Below are 22,419 nucleotides of genomic sequence, written 5' to 3' on the forward strand. Positions count from 1 at the left end.
ATTATAACGGCCGATCGATTCCCGCCTGCATATTCAACGGAACTCGAGAGGGAACAGGAGAAAGCCAAAGGCGCATTGTTAATGCGCACACAAAGTGCTGTAGCTCGGTAAACATATCGGAAAGAGTAGTGGGTCACGATGTCTGCTTTTAATCAGGCCAACGGTACATTCCCGTCGTAATTTCAACGCGACGTTAATGCGTTCTAATGCATTAGACCCACGACGATTTCCCTTGCAACGAGGGAAATCCTTCGGGAACCACCGTGATGGATGAGGCCGGAGGAAAAGAATGTGTGCCGCGTGAAATTTGTATCAGCAACTTGGATGAAATTGGGGATTCGGGAATTAGATGGTTTGAGTATCCAAAAAAATAAATTTTAAAGACCGAAGACAAGCCTTTGTCGTGCAATTAACCCTTTGAGAGACAGCCATTTGGATGAAATTGGGGATTTGGGAATTAGATGGTTTGAGTATCCAAAAAAATAAATTTTAAAAACCGAAGACAAGCCTTTGTCGTGCAATTAACCCTTTGAGAGACAGCCATTTGGATGAAATTGGGGATTTGGGAATTAGATGGTTTGAGTATCCAAAAAAATAAATTTTAAAAACCGAAGACAAGCCTTTGTCGTGCAATTAACCCTTTGAGAGACAGCCACTTGGATGAAATTGGGGATTCGGGAATTAGATGGTTTGAGTATCCAAAAAAATAAATTTTAAAGACCGAAGACAAGCCTTTGTCATGCAATTAACCCTTTGAGAGACAGCCACTTGGATGAAATTGGGAATTCGGGAATTAGATGGTTTGAGTATCCAAAAAAATAAATTTGAAAGACCGAAGACAAGCCTTTGTCGTGCAATTAACCCTTTGAGGGCCAGTGGTACGTATTTGTAATCAGAATCAGCGAACCCCCGAAAACCTTTGGATAATCCTTGATTTCAATAATAAACCGATTGCATAGGAAACATTGGAAAGAGCGAAAAAGAAAAGGGAAAAGGTTTCGACTAAACATTTGTCGCGGCAAGCGAGCCGGAAAGTTTAATTTTCTCAGGGATCATGCACACCATTAAATGAGCAATTCGCTGTTTCACCGAGGAGGATCGGGAAAGAGACAGGGGTGCACGTTTCAAATGCAAATAGAAACTCGCCTTGCTCGGTAGAGAGGTTCGGCTTAGCAGTTTTCAGAGGAGGTCGCGAACTTTCGAGTCCGATAAAGAGTAGAAAAGCAATTTGGCACCGCCGACTCGGCTTACAGGAAGGTTTCGCAAACAGAAAGGAAAATAACAGGGAAGATGGAAAGGAATGAAGGAGAGAGACAAATTGTAGGTGTAACCGAATTTCACTTTGTACCATAACTTTCTAAGAAACTACCAGGAAAGTTGAAGGAAAATTCTTGTTGCTGAGAATTTCTTTACAAATTGAAGAGAAAGCAAATTGTTTTCTTACCAGACTTTTACGTAAAGTTATTGCAGAACACCCTATTACCGCGCTAATTAATGCAATTGATTATATCAGAACACAATTAGAAGAACGTAATCTCGGTGCAGATTCTTCCCTGTAGCAATTCGTGAGAAGTAATTTTTTTTTTTTTCTCTCTACCTTTCGTGGCCTGATTCGCTTCGCTTCGCCGTTGAAAAAATAAAGGAATGTAAATTTAATTACCGGAGCACTCGGCACGTCGACCAGCACCGAGTACATTTCACCGGCACGACCCCATGACGTTTCACGAATTTTAATTTAAATTAATCTTGTCACCGTATTTTGTACCCTTCTAGTCCTCGTTCGCTTTTGCAAGATACGCACCGCGTTATCGTATGTAACGTTATTATAACCGGCATCGTGGGCGAACGAAAAAAAAAAGGAAAAATGATAAAGCGATTGCGGGTTAATTAACGCGACAGCACCCATCGTAAGCGAATAAATTAACCCCTTTTTAAACGCGCTTTAGTTTCTTCCGCGAATAAAGCCTGTAAGCTTGTTCGCCAGAAAAATATGAAACGTTAAACGTTTCGTTTCTGATTGAAATCGATGGGACACGGTTGGAAAGTTCGCTTTTTCACGCGCGTGAACTCGCGTCGTGCGCGAGCATTATGCGTGCCTTAACACCATCGCTAATGGATTAACCCCCTTTGGATAAGCCTTCTATTCTCTGTTGCTCGAAAGAAAATGTCATCCATCCCTCCGAACTATTCGTTCTCTGTTTCGACTGAAAAAGAATTTAACAAACGAATGAATCCGTGTTCGACATAAGCCGATTCGATAGGGGAAAAGGTGTCGGCATCCGGTTTCACGATGAGTCGCTTAGTAGACTTCTACGAACGAAACTTTGAAAATTTTCAAGAACTTCTTTAAAGAGAAGAGTGACATAAATAATTAGAATAGGAAGCGCGAATGTTTCGCAACAATTAAGAGTCAGGCGAAGTGCGAGCAGCGGCGAGAAAATGGAAATTAACGAGAGTTAATGATTTAATTGCGTTCAACTTCATCGCGCTAGATGAGTTCCCTTAATTTACGCAGTGATTCGAGGAAAATCGCGAAATTAACCAGGGGAAGAAATTAATTTCTTGGATTAGAAGAAAGCTTCTTCGAAGATCCTTAGAAGGAAAGATTAAGTCTCCTCGAATTAATTAGACTTTCAGTCTCGGGGATTCTTTCTAAACTCGAGTTGTTTTAATTTTGAAAAGGAAGAATGCTGAAATTATTAATGTAAATGGTGGACAATACACCCTGGGATACATAGCCGTGTGTAATTCGAGTTTGACCTACATTTGGAAACTCAACAAGGGACGTATGATTTAAATAGCCTAGCGGTCCACGTTTCCTGTTGTTTCGTCTGCGCACAGCCTCGTTCCTGTTAATTCCATAAGCTCTCGCGGTTATGAATGACCGTAATTCTTCCGTCCTTCGTACGTGTAGCTCTGTTCCTGATGGATTGTACTCGAAATTAAATGTGTTCTAACCCTCTGCTGGGAGGGATAGTTATCGCCTATAGAATGCTGTCGATTTAATAGCGACCATCATGGAACACGCTGGTACCTTTAAATCTCGTTGCTCAGATGTCGTATATTTAAGGAACATTTGCTAATTGGATTATATTTTTATTTAATTTTATTATAATTATTACTTTAATACTAATTAATTTTTATTTAAGTATATACAAATCATTGAATCGAGAAAAAATTACCCTATTTAAATTCACGTTTACCTTTTTCTACTCAATTTTTTTAAATTACTTTTCTTTAATCTTTGATATTGAAATTATTTTAATTTTTATTTTTTTAATCATTTTTAGATTATTAATTGAATGAGGAGTAATTGTAAAAATTACTTCATATATTATTATTATTATTTAAATTGGTGAACGTTGGTAGAAATCTTAGACAGAAGGAAAATCCAAGGGAATAAGGGAAAGGATTAGGTTTTCTTGCTCGCGTTGCGAGATAAATTGCCCTGGTGCGATGAAACCCGAGACTGAAATTGCAATTTCATAAATTCGAGTGGCTCCGGTAATGCTCGTTCCCTGTGTCCCATTCCTCCTACCATTTTCTTCCTCCTCTCGCCTATATTTCTTTCCATTCTTGCTCGTTCGAGCCTGACTCTTCCAGAGCCCCCTACGCAACCGCGAACATGATAATTACTGCATCGTCCGCTTTAATATGTGCAACGTTTTCCGCCAGTTCTACGCTTTTTATAACTTCCCTTTTTTTTCCCCCCTCCACGATGCTCGTTTCCTCATTTCTCAAGCTTTTTCCAGTGTAATTTTTTCACCGACAAAATGTCGAGTGTCTCTGTAAGTATTATTTTTTCCTCTTTCCACAAGAACGATATAAGAAAAAACTATATTAAAAATGTCTCTACGCTGCGTCGATACGAAGCTGAAAATTCCACGAAAATGATTATATAAACGTTCGATTAATATTCTTAATATAAAATGGCTGGTTGTCATTCGCAGTACAAAGAGGAGATCAAAGAGAAAATTCGTGCATTGTTCCTTTGTGGATTTTAATTAGGATACGTTGAAGCTTCTGGAAATACGATTAATGAACCGCCACAATGGAGTGTTGATTTGACAAATTTCGATCGGAAGATGCTTGCTTTGAGAGCGATTCGTGTGGTTAATTAATTCTAGGAATAACTAATCGATGTTCGTCAGAGTCTTCGGTAATCAGAGCACCTCTGACAATTTTCTAGAAAAATAATCTCGTACTGCGGAGGACGTCGATCGATGAAAGGCAGAATTTCTCCGAGCTTCGATCGAATCGCCACGCTGCTTTCACCCTTAATTGCATCGTCGAAAGGTTTATCGGTGATCAGCATGGAAAGAACATCGGGTCCGATATAACCGTTGGATTGTGCGTCTCGATAACGTCTCGATACCGATCGGTCAGGTTGCTTCACCGGCATCGCTTTTATTCTTCCTCGATGATTTAATCTGTGAAACGTTGACCTATATGCCGAGGCGAACGGCGCTTATATCGGGGTGCACTTTGTGTGCACACGGTACCCGCCACACAGACAGAGGTTCCTTAAATACATAAAGCATCCAGAAGCATTGTGATGAAGTTGAGGCAAACTAAGCTGCGTTTGCTTTGCTATTCTTGGCTTACCAACGGGACATTGTTTGGCGCCGGTAGTTTATTTAGTTAACACGTTCGCTGCCGTGCATGGGTCACCGGTGGACCGGCCTTAAGGATTTAATCTCGTTAAATAACTCGAAACACACTCAGTTTCCATACGAAATAAGGTTGATTACGATTCTGGCGTGAGAATTGCAAAATTCAAAATTTTTTTTTCGAGAAAACTGCAGAACTTTTTGTTCAAGAATAACCGAAAAAAATCCGAGTTTTTTGGGTTAACCCTTTCACTACGGTGGATTTTGAGACGTACCAGGAAATCAGTCGCATCCTAAATTCTACTACTTGAAATAAATATAAGAGTTGAAATTAGTTTAAGCGCCTTTAGGCGCCAAGAGTAGTCAAAGGGTTAATATCTATTAGAAAGTGCAACTTTCGTCTCAGAGACAGAATATACTCAGGTATTTCCAGGATTCTGGCATCGAATAGAAATTTATCGAGGATTCTCGAGTGGGAAAAGGGCGCGAATAGGGTCGAAGGGAAGGTGGAAAACGGAAGGCGCCTCTGGGAATGCAACAAGTTCGCGACGCCTTTATCCTCGCAGACTTTATCCTTTGTATCCCTGGAACTTGGCCAACAGTGAGTCACTGTTGTCCGTCAACCCGTCTCTCTCTTCCTTTATCCATCTTCTTATCCGATCGAAAGCGTAATCGATCGATTTCCTCGACCGCTATTGATCAGGAGTTGAAACTACGTTGACCGTGTAACGAGATTCGTTGATTTTCCCTTTATCCGGATAGTTTTAGCCTTTTATTAGATTCTCTTCGTTGCTTAAAAGTTTGCCAAGCGAGATTGAATCGATGGGGGAAGCACTTGAACGGGTTACTACATCAAAGATGTTTGAACAGTGAGCGATGGTCTTTGCTTGGAAGTTGCTCGCTCGGAAGATTCAATCGACGAAGATATACACTTGATGAGGATTTAATTGACCTTTTGGAAAAATTATGATACAACTGTAAGGGTGTTAGAAATCGATCGACCAACTGGCAGGGATTGGTAACAAACGATGGGCACTCGAACGAAGGTCAAGTGTCATGGATGACCTTATTGATTTCGGTTCGATACAGGGCTTTTAGGCGGTCGTGTTACGAGTAGTTTCGATATTCGTAGCTAACCACAGCAGCTACGTTCCGTAATCATTGACCTATCTGAATGAAGCAGGCTGCTGCGTTGGCCGGAATAGCAGAGACCCATCCATTATTACGTTCGAGAGTTTCCACGATAATTCCAGGGAATTGGTTTGATCTAGAAACTCGACCTCGTTGTTCCTGCTCGTTTGGTATTGTTCGACCCGTTACTAAACGATTATCCGGTGGTCGAAATTTTACCGGGGAAACTATGCAAATTTTCTCCACGAATTTCTTCGAATCCCACTAGGAAAATGATGAACGTTCATCGAAAGTTGTATAAAGTTCCATCACGGTTGCATCGCGAACTTGCGAACGTTAATGCGAGCCGAAGTAAAACGAACAAACAGCGTTTCCGTAGATAAAAAGTTCGCTTCGACGTGAACCGGCGCAATATTAATAAGCCAACACGGTGAGCTACACGGAACAGGAATCTCATTGTAAACGGCGTCCATTGTGTCGGTCGTTTCGAAAGCTCTTTGCACCGCGATATTGACTTTGTGCCTGGTTACTCTCGACACGAGATCCTAGTTCATAGCTGGGGAACACGGCAGGGATGATTGTTTGGATGTTTAACATCTTGTACCGTCGCGATCGAATCAGGCATCCGCAGGAAAAATTTTCAATATTTATCATTTTAAAAAATAAAATTCAATTTAACATTAGAACTGCTCAAAATCACTGATTTTAAGTTTCTTGTTTTAAATTATAAATTTTATCAGGGTATTTTTCTTGAAATTTCTCTTGAAAAATTATGGATATCATTTCGGCAGAGTGGGACACAAATAAAACAATTAATCCCTTTTTATTAATTACTAATTAATTAATTTTCGAGTTTCTCAAAATATTTTGCTTGTACCCCACTCTGCCGAAATCTATTTAATTTTCTACATTATTTTCAACTTAAAAACAATACATCAAACGTCGGTAATTCTATCGTTAAATAATCCTCTGAATAGAGGAACGGAGACGTTCATCCCCGTTCGTTAGCGTCGGATTAACACCCCGTTTTTTCCTCGGTTCGAAACAACCGGGGGTCACCCTTGGCACGTCGTCTAACGCGCATTGTTCCCTTATTTTTTTTTCAGGCAAAATTTCGCGTGATGGTGGAGGAGAACGCAGCGACGGGCGCCCGGCTGGACGGGGAGCTGGAACGAGCTAGGGGCGAGTGCGCCGTGCTCCGTGGCGAGTTAAGGGATGTTCGCGGCGCTTTACCGGTCGTGTTGAACAACAACAACGGGGCGGCTAGCAATCTAGCTGCCGGCAACAGCAACAACAATCCGACCGGAAACGCGACCGCCAGTCCCGGACAGGAAAGCAGCAACGAGCTTCAACAGCAACAGTCGCAAGACGATGGAAAGAGACTGAGCGCCGGCAGCAGCCCCGTCGATAAGCGAAGCTCGGCCAGCGATAAATCGGCCAGTCCTATAGAAAAAAGGAGCAGTCCTGTGGATAGGAAGGACAGAAGCAGCCCTATCGATCGACGCGGCAGCCCCATAGGTTCGTACAAGCTGAAAATTTCGTTTAATCCTCGATTCCCCAGGAGAAAGAACATTTTATCCATATTTTATGGGAAGAGAAAGTGTCATGGTGATATTTCGAAGAATCTACATTCCTCAAACTTCGGGAACTCTAAAGCTTCTTCTTGGAAGAAAATCGCGTAAAGAACGAGCTTCGGGAGGATAATAAAAAGAAAGAGTTTAGTTGAACGCCGAGGGTGTTCACATGGTCCAAGTTTATCCATAAATCTTTCCTTTTTACTACGTTCACAACAGTGATTCTTTTTTTTTCTTTTTTTTTTTTTTCGAAAGTTTCACAATATAATTCAGAGTCCGTGGTTGCTGCATAGTACTTCATGCTTAAAACTTTATACTGATTTTCAGGATACGTTGGGTGTCTCGCGTCTCCCAGGTGTTTGCCGTCTCTTTAACGACCTGCCATGATTCACCCTCTCCGCAGTCTACACCGTTTCTCACAACTTTCCTAATAACATCGTTTTTTAATAACGCAGAGAAACGGAATGGTTCGCCGAGTCGAAGCCCGAGCGAGAAGGCGCGACGAGCTTACGCTCCAGTTTTGGAGAAGACGCGGCTGGCCGGTTCCGGCGGAAGCGTGGATTCACGATCGGGAAGCGCGAGCCCGGATCGAGGATGCGGCAACAGAAGCTTCTTTCATCGAGGCGGGAGCGATCGATCGAGCGTGGAGAGACTTCGAATATCGACGAATCGCGATTCTCTTCGATCCAGCAAGGAAATGAACGATCACGAGAAGGACAGCGACAAGGATCTCGTGGACGGCGAGGTACGAGCCGAGGAGGACAATGAACCACCTGGACCAGCCCCGGGCAGCAGACCCTCGTCGCCGGCTAATTCTCTGGGTGGGTAACCCGGCATTTAATTATGGAAGCACTTCCCTTTCAACTTTCCTCCCCTGGTACATTCGCTGTCCGTGATTCGGCAGCGTTCCTACCGATTCCTCGGAATTAACACGGGCCCGAAGCCGAGGTATAAACGCAGTCGAGTTTTCTTTAGATCAGAAATTTTCTAACGTCTTTGAAAGAATCGATGCGTTATCGAGGACTCGGGCCGGGTAAGAATTCTTCAGCTCCTCGTCGCCGGCTAATTCTCTGGGTGAGTAACCCAGCATTTAATTATGGAAGCACTTCCCTTTCAACTTTCCTCCCCTGGTACATTCGCTGTCCGTGATTCGGCAGCGTTCCTACCGATTCCTCGGAATTAACACGGGCCCGAAGCCGAGATATAAATGCAGTCGAGTTTTCTTTAGACCAGAGATTTTCTAACGTCTTTGAAAGAATCGATGCGTTATCGAGGGCTCGAGTCAGGTAAGAATTCTTCATCTAATAATTCCTTGAACCTTTCTAGTAAATTGCTGCTTAACGAACTTAAGTTCCATTACTAACGCGTTTCCCTCTGCGTTTCGTTCAGGAATCGGTGATCCATTGGTGGCATCGAGGCTATCAAACATTCATGGCGGAGGAGGTAGCACGGGATCGGTAGAATTAGCTAGCACAAGGAGACTTCGACTAGAGAACGAACGTCTGGTAGCTGAGGTAGCGAGATTGAGAAGATTGTTATTCACCGGAGCGGGACGCGGAGAGGTCGGCTCGGAGGATGCTGCCCTGGAAGAGGAGGCACGATTCGTTGCACTCGAAATGGAACTACAACACGCGAAAGAAGCTCTGCAAGCCCTGAAGGCTGATCGTAAGAGGCTGAAAGCTGAAAAGTTCGATCTTCTTAATCAAATGAAGGCACTTTACGGCACCCTCGAGGACAAAGAAAGAGAACTTCGAGACTTTATAAGAAACTACGAACAGGTAGATCTCCTTACAAGTTATTTCAATCTATCCGTGTGCATGTAACGAAGTAGTAGTTGTTAGCGGGATGTTATATATATTCGTGAGTACAATTTCATGTTAATCTGCGGAATCGGAGCTCGAGTAAATTTCATTCTCGCGCTCAATTACGTTCAACGACACCGCGGGTGTAATTCGCTTCATCTATTCGGATAGTTTCCCTTAAACGTTTCAAAGTTGAACGCGTCGAAATGGAAAGAGTCGAGGAAAGTAGAAAAGAATTTATTTAACGAATATCCCGTTGAAATGCATTTCAATTTTCCCCATGGCGAACGACACCAGCGTTGCTTCGCAACGCGGAACACGAGTCCGGTACGTGGGACAGCAATTTTCCCTGTTAAATACTTTCATTAAACTTGCTGGAATTTCTCATTTTCTCGACACCGTTAACGTTGCACCAACGACCGTCGTGCGACGACCCGACGCGTCCACGCTTCTTTCAATTTCGACGAATGAACAACACAGGGCAATTTTTTTTTTTTTATTTTACAAAGCGTATAACGTAGCTCTAACGATATCCGAAGAAAAGGCAAGAGATCTTTTGTAAGAATCGTACGAAAATTGGCTTTTGAATCAAAGTTTATTCGCTGTTGCATGAAAAACATGATAACAATGAGGAAGAAACAAAGGATTAGAGAAAGCCACTTAAAGTATTTACCGCGAAGATTGCGGACCGGGTACTCTCTCGGTTCGGTTTGTCTTCCTTTTAACCGCGACACTGCTTTCAAGTATAAAAAGTAAGAAAGAAGATTAATAACCGTCCCTCGTTCCCCGATGCAGAAGGTCTTTAATGTTTCTTGCAAAAGCTCCGGGACGAAGCATCAATGGATCCGAGGGGAAAAAAATGCGGCATTTGCCGGGCAGAGAGGAAGGATATTTTCATAAGGACACGACGATGCATCATACCGGATCCGGCGCAAAGAGAAAGGCAAACTTTAATATCCAGTAACAGCACGTTCTATATTAACGATCGTAAATATCCTTTAAGCCGGAAGAACAGGACGGTATTTCCGAAACAAACTGCGAAAGCCAGTAAAACACGTCTATGGAGCTGATAAATATCCTTGAATATACATCTCTGTTAGACAGGAAATGAAAAGTATCCTTCGATCCTCGTTAAATAACTCGAAACACACTCAGTTTCCATATGAAATAAGGTTGATTACGATTCTGGCGTGAGAATTGCAAAATTCAACATTTTTTTTCGAGAAAACTGCAGAACTTTTTGTTCAAGAATAACCGAAAAGAATCCGAGTTTTTTGGGTTAACCCTTTCACTACGATGAATTTTGAGACGTACCAGGAATTCAGTCACACCCTACACCGAGAATGGCGAAATTTTGGAGAAACTAGATTGAAATAATCGAAACACTGAATTACACTACTTGAAATAAATATAAGAGTTCAAATTCGTTTAATTCTCATGATCCTCATCGAATATATTACCAACGGTACTCGTAAATTAAAAACGATCGAGACAGAAATTTTTTTCCTTTCTTCTTCATCATTAGAGAGTAAAAGTTAATCGTTAATGAGAAAGTCCTCGTCTCTCTCTAACGAAACATGAAAGAAAATACGCGTTGTCTCCGGTCTTACGGAAGATTCTCTTCCGCCAAGAGGTTCTTCAATTTTCCCCTTGCTTTATCCTCTTGCACGTCTTGTCGCATCGTGCGTAATCCACTTCATCATCAACGAGCCTCGACGTGTCACCGTTCTACAAGAAGTACGCTCGTCTTTGTGTTTTCCTTCTCCTTTTTTCTTCTTGCTGCGAGACTTAACATTTGCACTATCTACCTTGTAGAACCGGAAGTACAGAGTCGGTCGCTCGGCTCAGTGAACTTTGATGTGCAAGAAACATCCTCGTGGTGAATGCGTTGACGCAAATAACCCTTTGATACTTATCAATCCTTTGAACTTAATTAGCGACATTTTTTCTACTATTCTAAAGGAACCGTCGGTGTTAGAGCGAGAGCCTAGGAAGAATAGGCGGCCGTTTAAGACCCCCGTAAGACGATTTGAATATTAATCAATGTAAATTAATTATTTCAAGTTTTAATGTTAATTTTATAAATTGTATTTGAGCTACTTCTTTTTATGTGAAGGGACCCCTCGAACTAATCTCCGGGCTAATCGATCGAAAAGAGAATTTTTCATAATTAAAATTTTCTAATGTATTTATGAAATTCTAATTACAGAAAATGAAAAATGAAAATTTTTTAACCAGAAACACGACATAGAATTCCTGTCACCTGCGTGTACGCAGCCGATTTTCCGGACGACCGCGCGTAAAACCCGTGCGACCGTACGATGCATCGATACTTTTTAACTCGGAAAATGTTGACCGGCCGACGGGTAACACCTGACCGATCCTCTGGAGTGGCAGTAATCGCGTTGTCCCAAAGTTTAGCCGATAAACCGACTGCAACACCTGTTATACGTACCGTGAACTTCCTTGCGCCCGAGGGAGAGATAAGTGGATTAAGTTCTCCGTAGTTGATATCCTGTTGGCTAATAGGTGAAGGTACATGACACCTGTAAATAACAGAAGAGTTACCCCCGCTCGCTATTGAGTTACCTTCGTCGGTCGAGTAACGAACACTGTGCTTCAGAAAAAAGGGTAAGAAAAACCGAGGTAGTTAAGCTTGAAAAATGGTGTCTTACGTTGTTCTCCAGATTTACTCGCGTTGTACTCGCGAATAAAATATAGAGATTGCGGAAGGGAAAGGGGTAGAAAATCATTGACCCATATTTTTCCTGTGACGAAGAAAATTGTACGATTAATAAACCCCGACCGTAATCTCTAATCAGTCCGATGTTTCCACGTTTCAAAGGAATCTCTTTTTCACTTTGTACCCGCGTGCCGCATGCATTGTTAAACGGTGGCGGTCTTGGGCGGAGTTACTGCCCGGATATGGGTCTCTTTGACCGTTGATTACAGCGGATGCGGGAGAACGAGGCGACGTTAGGACGCCTTCAGCAGCAAGGAGCCGGCATACCTTCGGAGGAACGTGAACGGGAGAGAGAAAGGGAACGTTGGAGTCTTTTAAGGGCGGCAAGGGACGAAGCGGATCGAAGCCTCAGCCTGGCGGCTAGTTTGGCCGACAAAGAGGCCGCCCTTTCGCACGCACACGCGACCATTAAAGAGGTAAATCCTTCCTCGAATCCTATATTCTCTTACATTCTACCTAATAAATTTAACCCTTTGGCAGAGTCGAAAATTCTAGTAAATTTCCCTCCCTTACACGATTTTGCTCCGGTCTGTGTCGTTTCTTACTATTTCGGACCCAAATAGTACATTTCCGTCGAGAGTTAGACGATATCAGCGACGGTTCAACAATTACAGGCCGTTTTGACCCGTTTCTCGCTATAAACGCGCTCCCTTGCACGATTTTGCTCCGGTCTGTGTCGTTTTGCACTATTTCGGACCCAAATTTCGGACCGAAATGTAAATTTCGAAGGGGTGCGTGAGCGGAACGCGTTCGAAAGTAACGGTTTCAAACACGTTAACCGGAGGAACGGGTCTGCTTATGCGCATCGTCGAGGACAATTTCAGGGCTCAAAGCAGACTCACCCCTCCGAGTAATTGCATGTACGAGATGCTTCTTACCTAACTGCTCGTAATCGCGTTACATCGATCGGTAGGGCAAATATTTCGCAAAACTTTTATTTATTAGCACTCGGTATCAAAGGGTTAAAATCAAGGCAATTTGAAAATGATTTTCTGAATACAAAGGTGGGATTTGTTGGTACAGTTGCAGCGTCAATTGGCGGAAAGAGGCGGAGGCGGTGGTATCTGCTTGAGCGACCAGGAATCCTTGGTCTCGTTCCCGAGGGGTAGCGTGAATGGGGCGGCAACACCGGGAGCCGGAAGCAGCAGCGGCGGTGGCGGCTGCGGTATCATCCCTCATATGAATTCTCAACCACCGTTAGGAAGCACCGAGCTAGGAGTGACCGTTGGGAACGTAGGGAATGCGGCAGGTGTTGGTTCCTCCGGTGGACAGGCTGGCGATCGAGGAAGTTGCAGCGCGGACAGCGGTGTTCGTGGATCCAGTGACCGAGAAAGCGGTGGCGCCACGAGCGTGGGTGGAAATCTATCCGATTCGACCACCGATGGTAAGAAAAGTTCGTGTTTTCAAATTCTTCATTCTAATATTTATTTACTCTTTTAGAACTAGCGATGCCCGGCCCGACAAATGTGTCAGATACCCACACATCCTTATTTAGTAAACTCGCGATCGAATGATATTTTAAAAAATTCCTTCTTCAGTATTTCTCTCGAATCGCATACGACACACGATAGCTATTATTATCCATCAGAGCGTTTAGAAGGCGAGGATACTTTAGGTACAACGAGCGGGTAAGATTAATCGTCTGGTTAAAGTGCATTACGGTGCATCCGTTGTTGGAGAGTCAGTGGAATAAAAAAAAAAAAAAGAGAGAGAAAGGATTTGATGGCTTCCATCAACCACGAGTGTTAGTCGAACGTAGGTGGTGCGCACTAATCGAGCGCATTTCCTTCGTATATTATTCAACCAGTTCTCGTGTCGGCGCATTAAAACGAATTGATCGATTTGCCTTAGGACAATCGAGCGTGGTCAGACATGAAATACCCGTGCTGCATATTTCATGTCCCACTGCATGAATTTTAAACCCATCCTTGTTGAAAATATTATTCTCCTATCGGGTGTTTATTCGAGGGAAATTTTAATAATACTTTTACGAATGAACTGGAAATTATCGTTGAACACGGTTTTGATCGTTAATTAAAAGTTTCATTTTTAATTTATCATCTCGAGTAGATGGTGTAATTATTAAATGTGCAACATAAAGAACAGGCAAATTTACTGAAACTGCGGGGGTGTCAGAGGGGGTAACGTTGGTTCTTCGTAGCGTCGAAAATATTTTTTTTCTTTACTTTATATATTTCCGCGCAGGCACACCGACAATTACAGTCGAGGGAAGCGGTCTCGACATGGACAGCATCTCCGTGGTTTCCTCCATTGCACCATCCCACATGTACCAGTGTAAGTGTCCAAACATAAAATCGCTGATCGTCGTCTCCTTGACCGTTTCTTCATCATCCTTTCGTCCAGAGGATTCCTCTGCTTCTATGTGTCTCTTCCTTTTCTTTTTTTCTTTTAAATTCTTCTATCTCTATGTTTCTTTCTTCTCACTTGGAACACATGCTTTTCATCGAACAAATGAAATCATTGCTTGAAAATTTGCTTTGAGAAAAAATTCAAGAAGTTTAATTAAATTAAATGGAATTCTAATTTTTGCTATTCTGTTAATTCCTGTTGTGTATGCGTATATCTGTATATGTGTAAAATGTTTTCAGGATAACAAACAGCGTTAATTGATTACGAGAAGCCGCGATTCGTCTGTCGTCTGTTATTAATTTATTTATCTGTTCAATCGTACCGATGGTAATTGATATCGAAAATTAATATCGAAGGTGATGCATGCGCATGCACGTGTTGCGGCCAATTATTCGCTAATATCCGGACAGTGGATGTACTCGAGTTAGAATGCACACGCCATTCAATAGGATAGTATTATTTTTTTAAATACCGTTTCAATTTTCACACCTTTATATTTTCCTGTTTCGATGAATATCCAGACATTGAAAACCTGTGCCTACGAAACTCGGAATACGCTGTGTGTTCTTTATGTTGCATCGAATGTTGTGATCGGAAAACTGAAGGCAGGTGTTTCTTCGTCTCGAAGGAAACCAAGATCGTTGAATATCACAAATACAATGATAAACGTTAAAGAAATATTTTATTCATTTTTCGAGTACAATCGATAAATTATGTATCTTCTTCTTCCAGCAGCGACTACACCGAAAGATTGCAGCCCGACGTTGTCGCCTCTGAACGCGTTCTCCAGGTCCATGGACAACTCCTCGTTATCGCGATCCGTCGAGCAATTGTCGAGCCCGTTGGAATCCGAGCCGAGAAGAAACAAGCAGAGTACACCTGTCGCTGCACCTGCTGCGCACTCGCGATCCTCTGCAACTCGGGGAGGCACTTGGGGTTCTATTTCTAGGTAAAAGCCTGCAATTCTGAAGTTCGAATTTAAATAATCATCGTTTCAATAAAATCAATTGAAGAGATAGATTACGATCCCACAGAAGTGTATAGCATCTTCCTAGCTGAAGGACAGTTTCGTTACATCAATTTTTAGAGTATTCGCGCGTTCGCGGCATCGAAAGGCGGCAAACAACTCGAGCGGAGGAAGCGGAAGCAACGAAGGTTCGGATGGTTTCGATCCTTACCGGTCATGGTCGCCTCTCACGGAAGAAGGCTACGCCGAGAAGCTTCGTTTGCTCAGAGAAGCCGCATCCGTGCCTATGGAAAGATGGAGAGCACCAACCGTGCTCGCCTGGTTGGAGGTTGCTCTTGGAATGCCGCAATACGGGCCTCGATGCGCTGAAAATATTAAATCCGGCAAAGTAAGTGATTTTGTACAATCCGTTTAACTATGATAAATAATTTCTTTATAATTATTCGTATAGGTTTTGTTGGAACTGAACGACCAAGAATTAGAAGCTGGTCTAGGTGTGACACATCCCCTACACAGGAAGAAACTACGTTTAGCCATAGAAGAACACAGACATCCGAGTCTTGTTCGATATCCCTGTATTGCTCAACTGGGTCATACTTGGGTTAGCTCCGAATGGTTACCCGATCTTGGTCTCGCTCAGTATTCCGAAAGTTTCGCCACCAACATGGTGGACGCGAGGATGCTCGATCATCTGAGCAAAAAAGAGTTGGAAAAGTTGCTCGGGGTGACTAGAAAGTTTCACCAGGCCAGCATCGTGCACGGCATTCATCTGTTGCGGATGCTCAACTATGATCGTCAAGTAAAAATACACGCTCGTCTTTTTCCTCTTTCGTTTCCGAACTGCCGTTACTGTAATAAAGAAATCTTGATTTAATAATAGGCACTCGCGATAAGAAGACATCAGTGCGAACAGGTCGACACGGATCCGCTGGTTTGGACGAATCAGAGGTTTATTCGATGGGCAAGGAACATTGATCTAACCGAATACGCGGAGAACTTGAAAGGTATTTGAAAGGAATTGTCCTGGTTTTCGAAATCAGTCATTTGATACATCGAATAGAAACGTTGGTTTATTTACTAAACAGATTCAGGCGTACACGGTGCTCTCGTCGTGCTGGAACCATCATTCACCGGTGACACGATGGCCACAGCCCTGGGCATACCACCTGCGAAACACATGATCAGACGACACCTGACTGCCGAATTGGAAGCACTCGTCGTTCCAGCAAGGTACTCAGTCTACTATCATCCAGAGGCCACATTGGACAACGCTCACTAATCGATATAAACGTCGTACCTCGTTAACAAAACGAGTTCGACGTCGCAAAACACAATTCATCGTCTTCGAGATCTCATTTAAATGGTTCTTGCTCGAGAGAGAGAGAGAGAGAGAGAGAGAGAGAGAGAGAGTCAGTGCATCGATGATTTGATTTTACAAAAGGGGGTTTTATAGAATTCACGAGATACCATGGTGCTCTCTTTCAGGCTAGAACAAATATATGTATTAAGGTAGATCGATGACTCAGAGACACATTTGAATATCGCTTAACGACGAGTATAATTTGCAAACGAGCGGTAAAGTATTCTCATTTGATACAAATAGAAGCATGATGGGATCGTTTTTCTACGGTGATCTATAGAAGAAGCTATTTTAGAGAATATATCGCTGAGACACTTGTCAATTATCTACACGGAAGAAAAGTGTATTATCATACGTGTTTGTACGCATAAAAATTAACGCGATAACTATTTACAACGTTACCTTCTAGTATTCAGAAATTTTACAATGGTTACTAGTAGATAAACGTAAGAATTTTCATTGAACAATGTTCAGCTTTATAGATATTGTTACCGTACGAAATTAATCGATAGGCCTCAATTTTTCAGGGTTTCCAATTTTGATCTATCAATTAAAAATCATTGATCGTTGATGTTAATATTCGGGGGAATATCATTTAATTGATCCGTCTCAAGATCGATGAAATTGTACATAATAATCGGGCGAGCTTAAACAAAGTAACTTGCATTAATGTTATTTAAGATGAAAATTTCCGCTTCCGTTGAAGCGTTTTTAATAGAAACAGTATAATATTGGAAAGTTTGTATATAATCGAGAATCAAGCAAAGGGTAATTTAGAATCTAATCACGATATACACGCAAAGAATAGTAGAATCGTAAGGCTTCTATTATGCTATTCGAAGACGAAAGACAAATCAAATGAAAATAATAGAGGAAGATATCTGCAACTTTACAAGCTATGCTTTTTCTGTAAAAAAAAAAAAACGACCAGTGTCGTTTGAAATTTAGAACAAGTTACTTTACAAGCTTCCTCTACCATTATCTCTCATGTTTGTTTTAAAATCATACTATCTCTCAGTTTCTAGAATCAGTCAATTTAAATGCAAACAAGAAACAAAAAGATAGAATCAGTTCATTACGACAAACTGACATTGGACATCATACATATCATAAGAGACCTTAGCTAATCCAACTAGGAGACGAGGAACGAAACGATTAACAATGCAGAAAACGCATGATGAGATAGATAAATACTACAATGAGGTAACTGTGCATGCTGGCTCGAGTAAATCTCGTCTGTGAAACGGGGATGGAACAGGTTTCGATACCGTCGAGGTTTGCTCGCTGTTGGTTTAGTATGTAAGTACTCATCCGTAATACACACGCCATACTTGGATATATCGGGAATACACACACGTATATACAGTACAGTACAGTCTCGACATAATGTACATATACAAACATGCAGTATACTCGATGGAATTTATTATTATTATTATTACTATTAATTATTAAAACATTGTACTCGGCACCGCAGCGATTCGCTGGGTCTGCAGTCCACTCGATCGCGGATCCATCGGTAATGTCTCTCATAGCTGAGCCGTAGCCCACAGCTGCCGCCTGCACTGCACTGCGCTATGTACAGCACACGTTAATATTAGTAATTCTGGTGTAATCCGTGATCTTTTTGTTTAAACAAATAGATCAATGACAGAGATTTCTTATATCAAATATCTCTTTGACACTGAAATAGGAAAGTAAATATCTTTGTATAGTATCTTCAGCTGTATTGTATAAAATTAGAAAATTGATTAATTTCTTTAACATTCTTTATGCAATGATAGAATATTAATTTCTTTCTTTATAGAAAACATAGGAACGGTGTAATTTTAATGGAACCACGGATCACACCAGCGTGCATTATGGATTCCTTTCATCTTTTTCTGATTTGCCAACTTTGATATTTACATTTTTTGATTGTTCGGTGTTTAATCCAATTGATTGAACAGCCTTGTTCGATGCGTCTCGATCGATCCACCCTGGATCTACCCTGGGCATCTTTGGCGTTCAGTAAATCATATTATTATTATTATACATTCTTCTATATCGATGGTGCACAAAATGCTTGTGTATGTATATTTATGTTGTAACTAGATATTCATTATGATACATCTCGTTCTATCGTCGAGCACTTGCAGCGAGCCACTGTTTAATTAATTTACCATTAATTTTTTTAATTATTCCACTCGCACAGAACATTCTGCACTTATCAATCTTCTCCCCTATAAAGTTAACAAGAGAAAATTAATATTTTTCAATTCCATTGTCAAAATACTGTTCTGGAATCCATATATGGGACACATCCTTTATTTTTATTGTAAGGCACAGACCTTAGTCTCACATATAGTAAGTTTAGTTGAAAAAAATAGGAGAGGTTCGCTGCAAAACGTGCCGAACGTGTGTGTGTCCGCGGTGTCACCAAGGTGTGTGGATATAAACGGTCAGGATGAGTGTAGGTCAGGAAAGGCGTGCATGTAGCGTGGTGTGCGTGTGTGTAGAGGTCAGCTGGAGGTGGTCCCGAGGAACAGCACAGCCGGAGGTCGTCCTATGAGCACCGTGAGCGCGGGCGGTAGCCTCGGTCGTGGAAGCAGGGCCCTACATCTTCAGCATCATCAGAGCTCCCTGTCCGCCCTTCATATGACGGCCAATCACTCGGGAACGGTCGATAGACGCAGATCCAGCCTGAGGGTAACGTATCGTATAGATTCAAAGACACCCCGGTCCATTCACAACTGCACCGGAAACTCGGTGGTATTTTATCGATTTTTCACCTTAATCTCTTCCTCGAGCTGGTGCAGGCTACGATTTTCGTTCTTAGCCTACTGCTTCTTTTATTGTATTTTTAAATAAAAAATAGAATTTTCTTCTTTAGGTTAATCCAAAGTTTTAGATAATTAAATTTAAAAAGCAGTCTGCCTTGAACGATATCGTGATTAATACGTCACAGATGGCTTTCCTAATTAATATTTATTACATAAAGAGCCATCGTTGACGGTTCCTAGGCATGCAAATGAAAATCGGGGTCCTTAAAATGTTTTTAATAAAATTCCAAAATCGAAGCAGGCAAATTTATTTAAATACGGCCCTGATTATTGCATAATCACGCATAACAAATTATTTACAATAATTGCTCGAGTTACTTGGTTATAATTTTATCGATACTTGGGAATTGTTTCATCGGATGCAGAGAATAACTCGATCAATTATTGATTACGAACTTGTTCGATCATGCACAATTCACAGGTGCCGTCATGTTAATTTGTCGTCATTTTAGTTGTATATATTGAGTATTTTATTTCGTTTAATTTTCTTCATTGGCACGATTGCATGGCATCGCTTAGGTTAGGACGCTCGCGCAGCATTCTATCGAAATACGAAATTCCCATTTCAATGATATATCCTGATCGAATTTAACCCTTATCGAGATCCGTTCACACTTTGTAGACACAGATAAAGAATACTTGTTCACTATTCGTGTGTTTGATATAGAGATTTGTATTAGAAAAATTTATTTGAGTTTTAGTCTCAATTTACATTTTTGGAATATTTGATTTATAGAGTTAAAAAAAAAAAAGAATTATCTGCAACTACAACGTAATTGAATTCGAATTTGATAAGGGTTAAAAGCTGTGAGCTATGAGCTCGACCTAACGTTAATCATTGTCCCTGCATCCTGTGGATCGTCGCAGACCTGCAGTCTTCTTTACTTGAAAAAGGTTCGGTATAATATATGTATATATTTATATATACGTATATGTATCTATATATCTGTATTAGTTTATCCTTTCTTTCGCTCTACGTGTATAAATCACTGTCATAGGGGGCTCCAATATAAAATTTCCTCTTTCTTTTTCAACTATTCAGTTTGCGTACGTTCAAACGCCATTCCTCAAAGTTTCCTCAAGATCAAAGAAATAAATCTATCGAAAACTCGAACGATAGAATTTTCGATTTTGATTTTTCTTTTTCATTTCGAAGTACCTTGAGGCATTCTCTCGGGGAAACTTTAGGAAAACAATTCGTGTCTCGGTTTTTTTATAGAAACATCGTAGATAGTCATTGTCTGGATTTTAGCGAAATGTCTCGGTAAGCAATTTTTCAAATACATTCAAAAATTGATCTCACGAGTACACTCCGCTGAAATTTGGACGATTCTAATGGATCTCGACCCTCGGTTTAATCCGCTCTACACTCTTGGCGAGAAATTAATAACGCGAGGCTACATCAGACATATTTTCTATATTCTCATTTCACTTGTTAGTTTATTACTACATTCATTCATTTTCTCGTTCTTGCCAAAAAATCTCGTTGACTCGGATTAAAATTACCGCCTTCGAGTCGAGCGCTGACGAAGCGCGACGAAGAAGGCCGAAGCGAGACGAGTCTCATACTCGGCTATTCTCGGGACATCTCGCCGAGAGTGTAGAGCGTCTTTGAAAATACACTGACATTCGCCTGTTATCGTAGATACACACAAAAGATCCTATCCCCCTGTTACTTGTAAAACTTGTAAACGATTCGCAGCGTGTATTTCATCGAAGTTTTAAGGAGATCGAGATTCGATATCTCGCGATATATTCGCGTAACACGAGCTTAACCTAGTCGAATTTAAAATAAAAAAAAAAAGAACAAGTCTTTTGATCCGTAATTCATCGAACAGCAAAATATACAATTTCTTTAATTTAAATCATTTATTTATTTATTATTATACGAGTGTACAAGGTAAGCCATTGTAATTTAGAAACTTTAATAGTTTTGTTTAATTTTTTTTCTCTGTCCCAAGTATTTCTCATTACTTTTCGATTTTTCATAATTTTTATTTATGAAATATTGAAGTTCGATGAATTACGAGTAAAAACGCCGCGAATCTTAGTTATCCTCGACTATTAAATAATAAAAATTCTCGTTCGAAGGCTGATTGTATCGCCGCCACACTGTAAACACTGTACATAGATAAAGCAACAAATCAATTACCACGTCTCTCCTTTTCATGTATGTTATTCAAAGTGTACCGTCTTTACGGTTACATTATCGTAGTGAGCACATTGCATTAAGAAAAAGAAAAGAATGAAACGAAATATCCGAGCGCAGACACTCGATTTTTAACAACCTTAACGCAATTATAACAATAACGAGCCATTATTGTAAATATAAACTGATGATTTCAATGTGGAATTCACGGCGTGGGTTCTTAATATTCCTTGTTTCGTCCTTTAATAGTTGTCGTGGAAGAGCTCACAGGTATGCGCCCATAATCTATTTGCGTGCCATGATTATTCTTATTTTATATTCCTTTCATTTCTCACAATTTCTCATTTGTCGTACACGTAGCAACAATTATAAATTTTTCGTTCAAATTTATCTTCCTTATTAATCAATTTCTAATTAATTATATATTCATTTCTTAATTTTTATTTAATCATGCTTCGTATACCCTGTACAATTTTATACATTGCATAAGCGTAGACTGCACGTGCATCCTCAGCTTGATCACAATCAAATAAAAAATCACCTCTCCTCACATTTCTTTAATCCTCATCGAATTCTAAAACTTTCATTATCTAAATCGCTAGAGTAATCAGAGCTTCCGAGTGTTAGTCGCAATATTTCTAAATTAACTTATAAGACAAATCAATCAATTTTAAACATTTGCTATAAGTTAAACTTAAAGTAAACTTTCCCTAAGAAAAGACTGCACTCGGAAACTTTGACCAGCATCCAAATCACATTTCGCAAACTCCATCCCCACTCTGTTAGACTTCCGTGTAGCTGATAGATATCCTCGTTCCCCTCGAGGAAGTCTAGACGCGGACCTAAAACTCAGACCACGTAAATCTCAACTCGTAACTCCGTTAACCGTTT

At 41.0% G+C, this 22,419-nt stretch overlaps 1 protein-coding gene across 17 annotated transcripts in view; it reads left to right on the forward strand.

Moving 5' to 3' along the window:
* Liprin-gamma (liprin protein kazrin) overlaps nt 1-22,419 on the forward strand; it is a 60,312-nt gene that overhangs the window by 37,507 nt on the left and 386 nt on the right. For 7 of the 17 annotated variants that reach the window (XM_076689120.1, XM_076689121.1, XM_076689119.1 and 4 more), the window contains 13 exons: nt 6,848-7,259; nt 7,771-8,136; nt 8,705-9,093; nt 12,070-12,276; nt 12,884-13,253; nt 14,066-14,155; nt 14,963-15,179; nt 15,318-15,585; nt 15,649-15,996; nt 16,078-16,201; nt 16,283-16,427; nt 19,056-19,245; nt 21,778-21,798. In XM_076689120.1, coding sequence (XP_076545235.1) covers nt 6,848-7,259; nt 7,771-8,136; nt 8,705-9,093; nt 12,070-12,276; nt 12,884-13,253; nt 14,066-14,155; nt 14,963-15,179; nt 15,318-15,585; nt 15,649-15,996; nt 16,078-16,201; nt 16,283-16,427; nt 19,056-19,245; nt 21,778-21,798 — 3,147 coding nt within the window. Of the gene's footprint in view, nt 1-6,847; nt 7,260-7,770; nt 8,137-8,704; nt 9,094-12,069; nt 12,277-12,883; nt 13,254-14,065; nt 14,156-14,962; nt 15,180-15,317; nt 15,586-15,648; nt 15,997-16,077; nt 16,202-16,282; nt 16,428-17,575; nt 18,259-19,055; nt 22,413-22,419 lie in introns of those variants that run through there. The other 10 variants (XR_013062391.1, XM_076689124.1, XM_076689123.1 and 7 more) reach the window with 10 other exon arrangements.

Source organism: Osmia lignaria, chromosome 7, assembly GCF_051020975.1.
Source record: "Osmia lignaria lignaria isolate PbOS001 chromosome 7, iyOsmLign1, whole genome shotgun sequence".
Taxonomy (NCBI): Eukaryota; Metazoa; Arthropoda; class Insecta; order Hymenoptera; family Megachilidae; genus Osmia; species Osmia lignaria.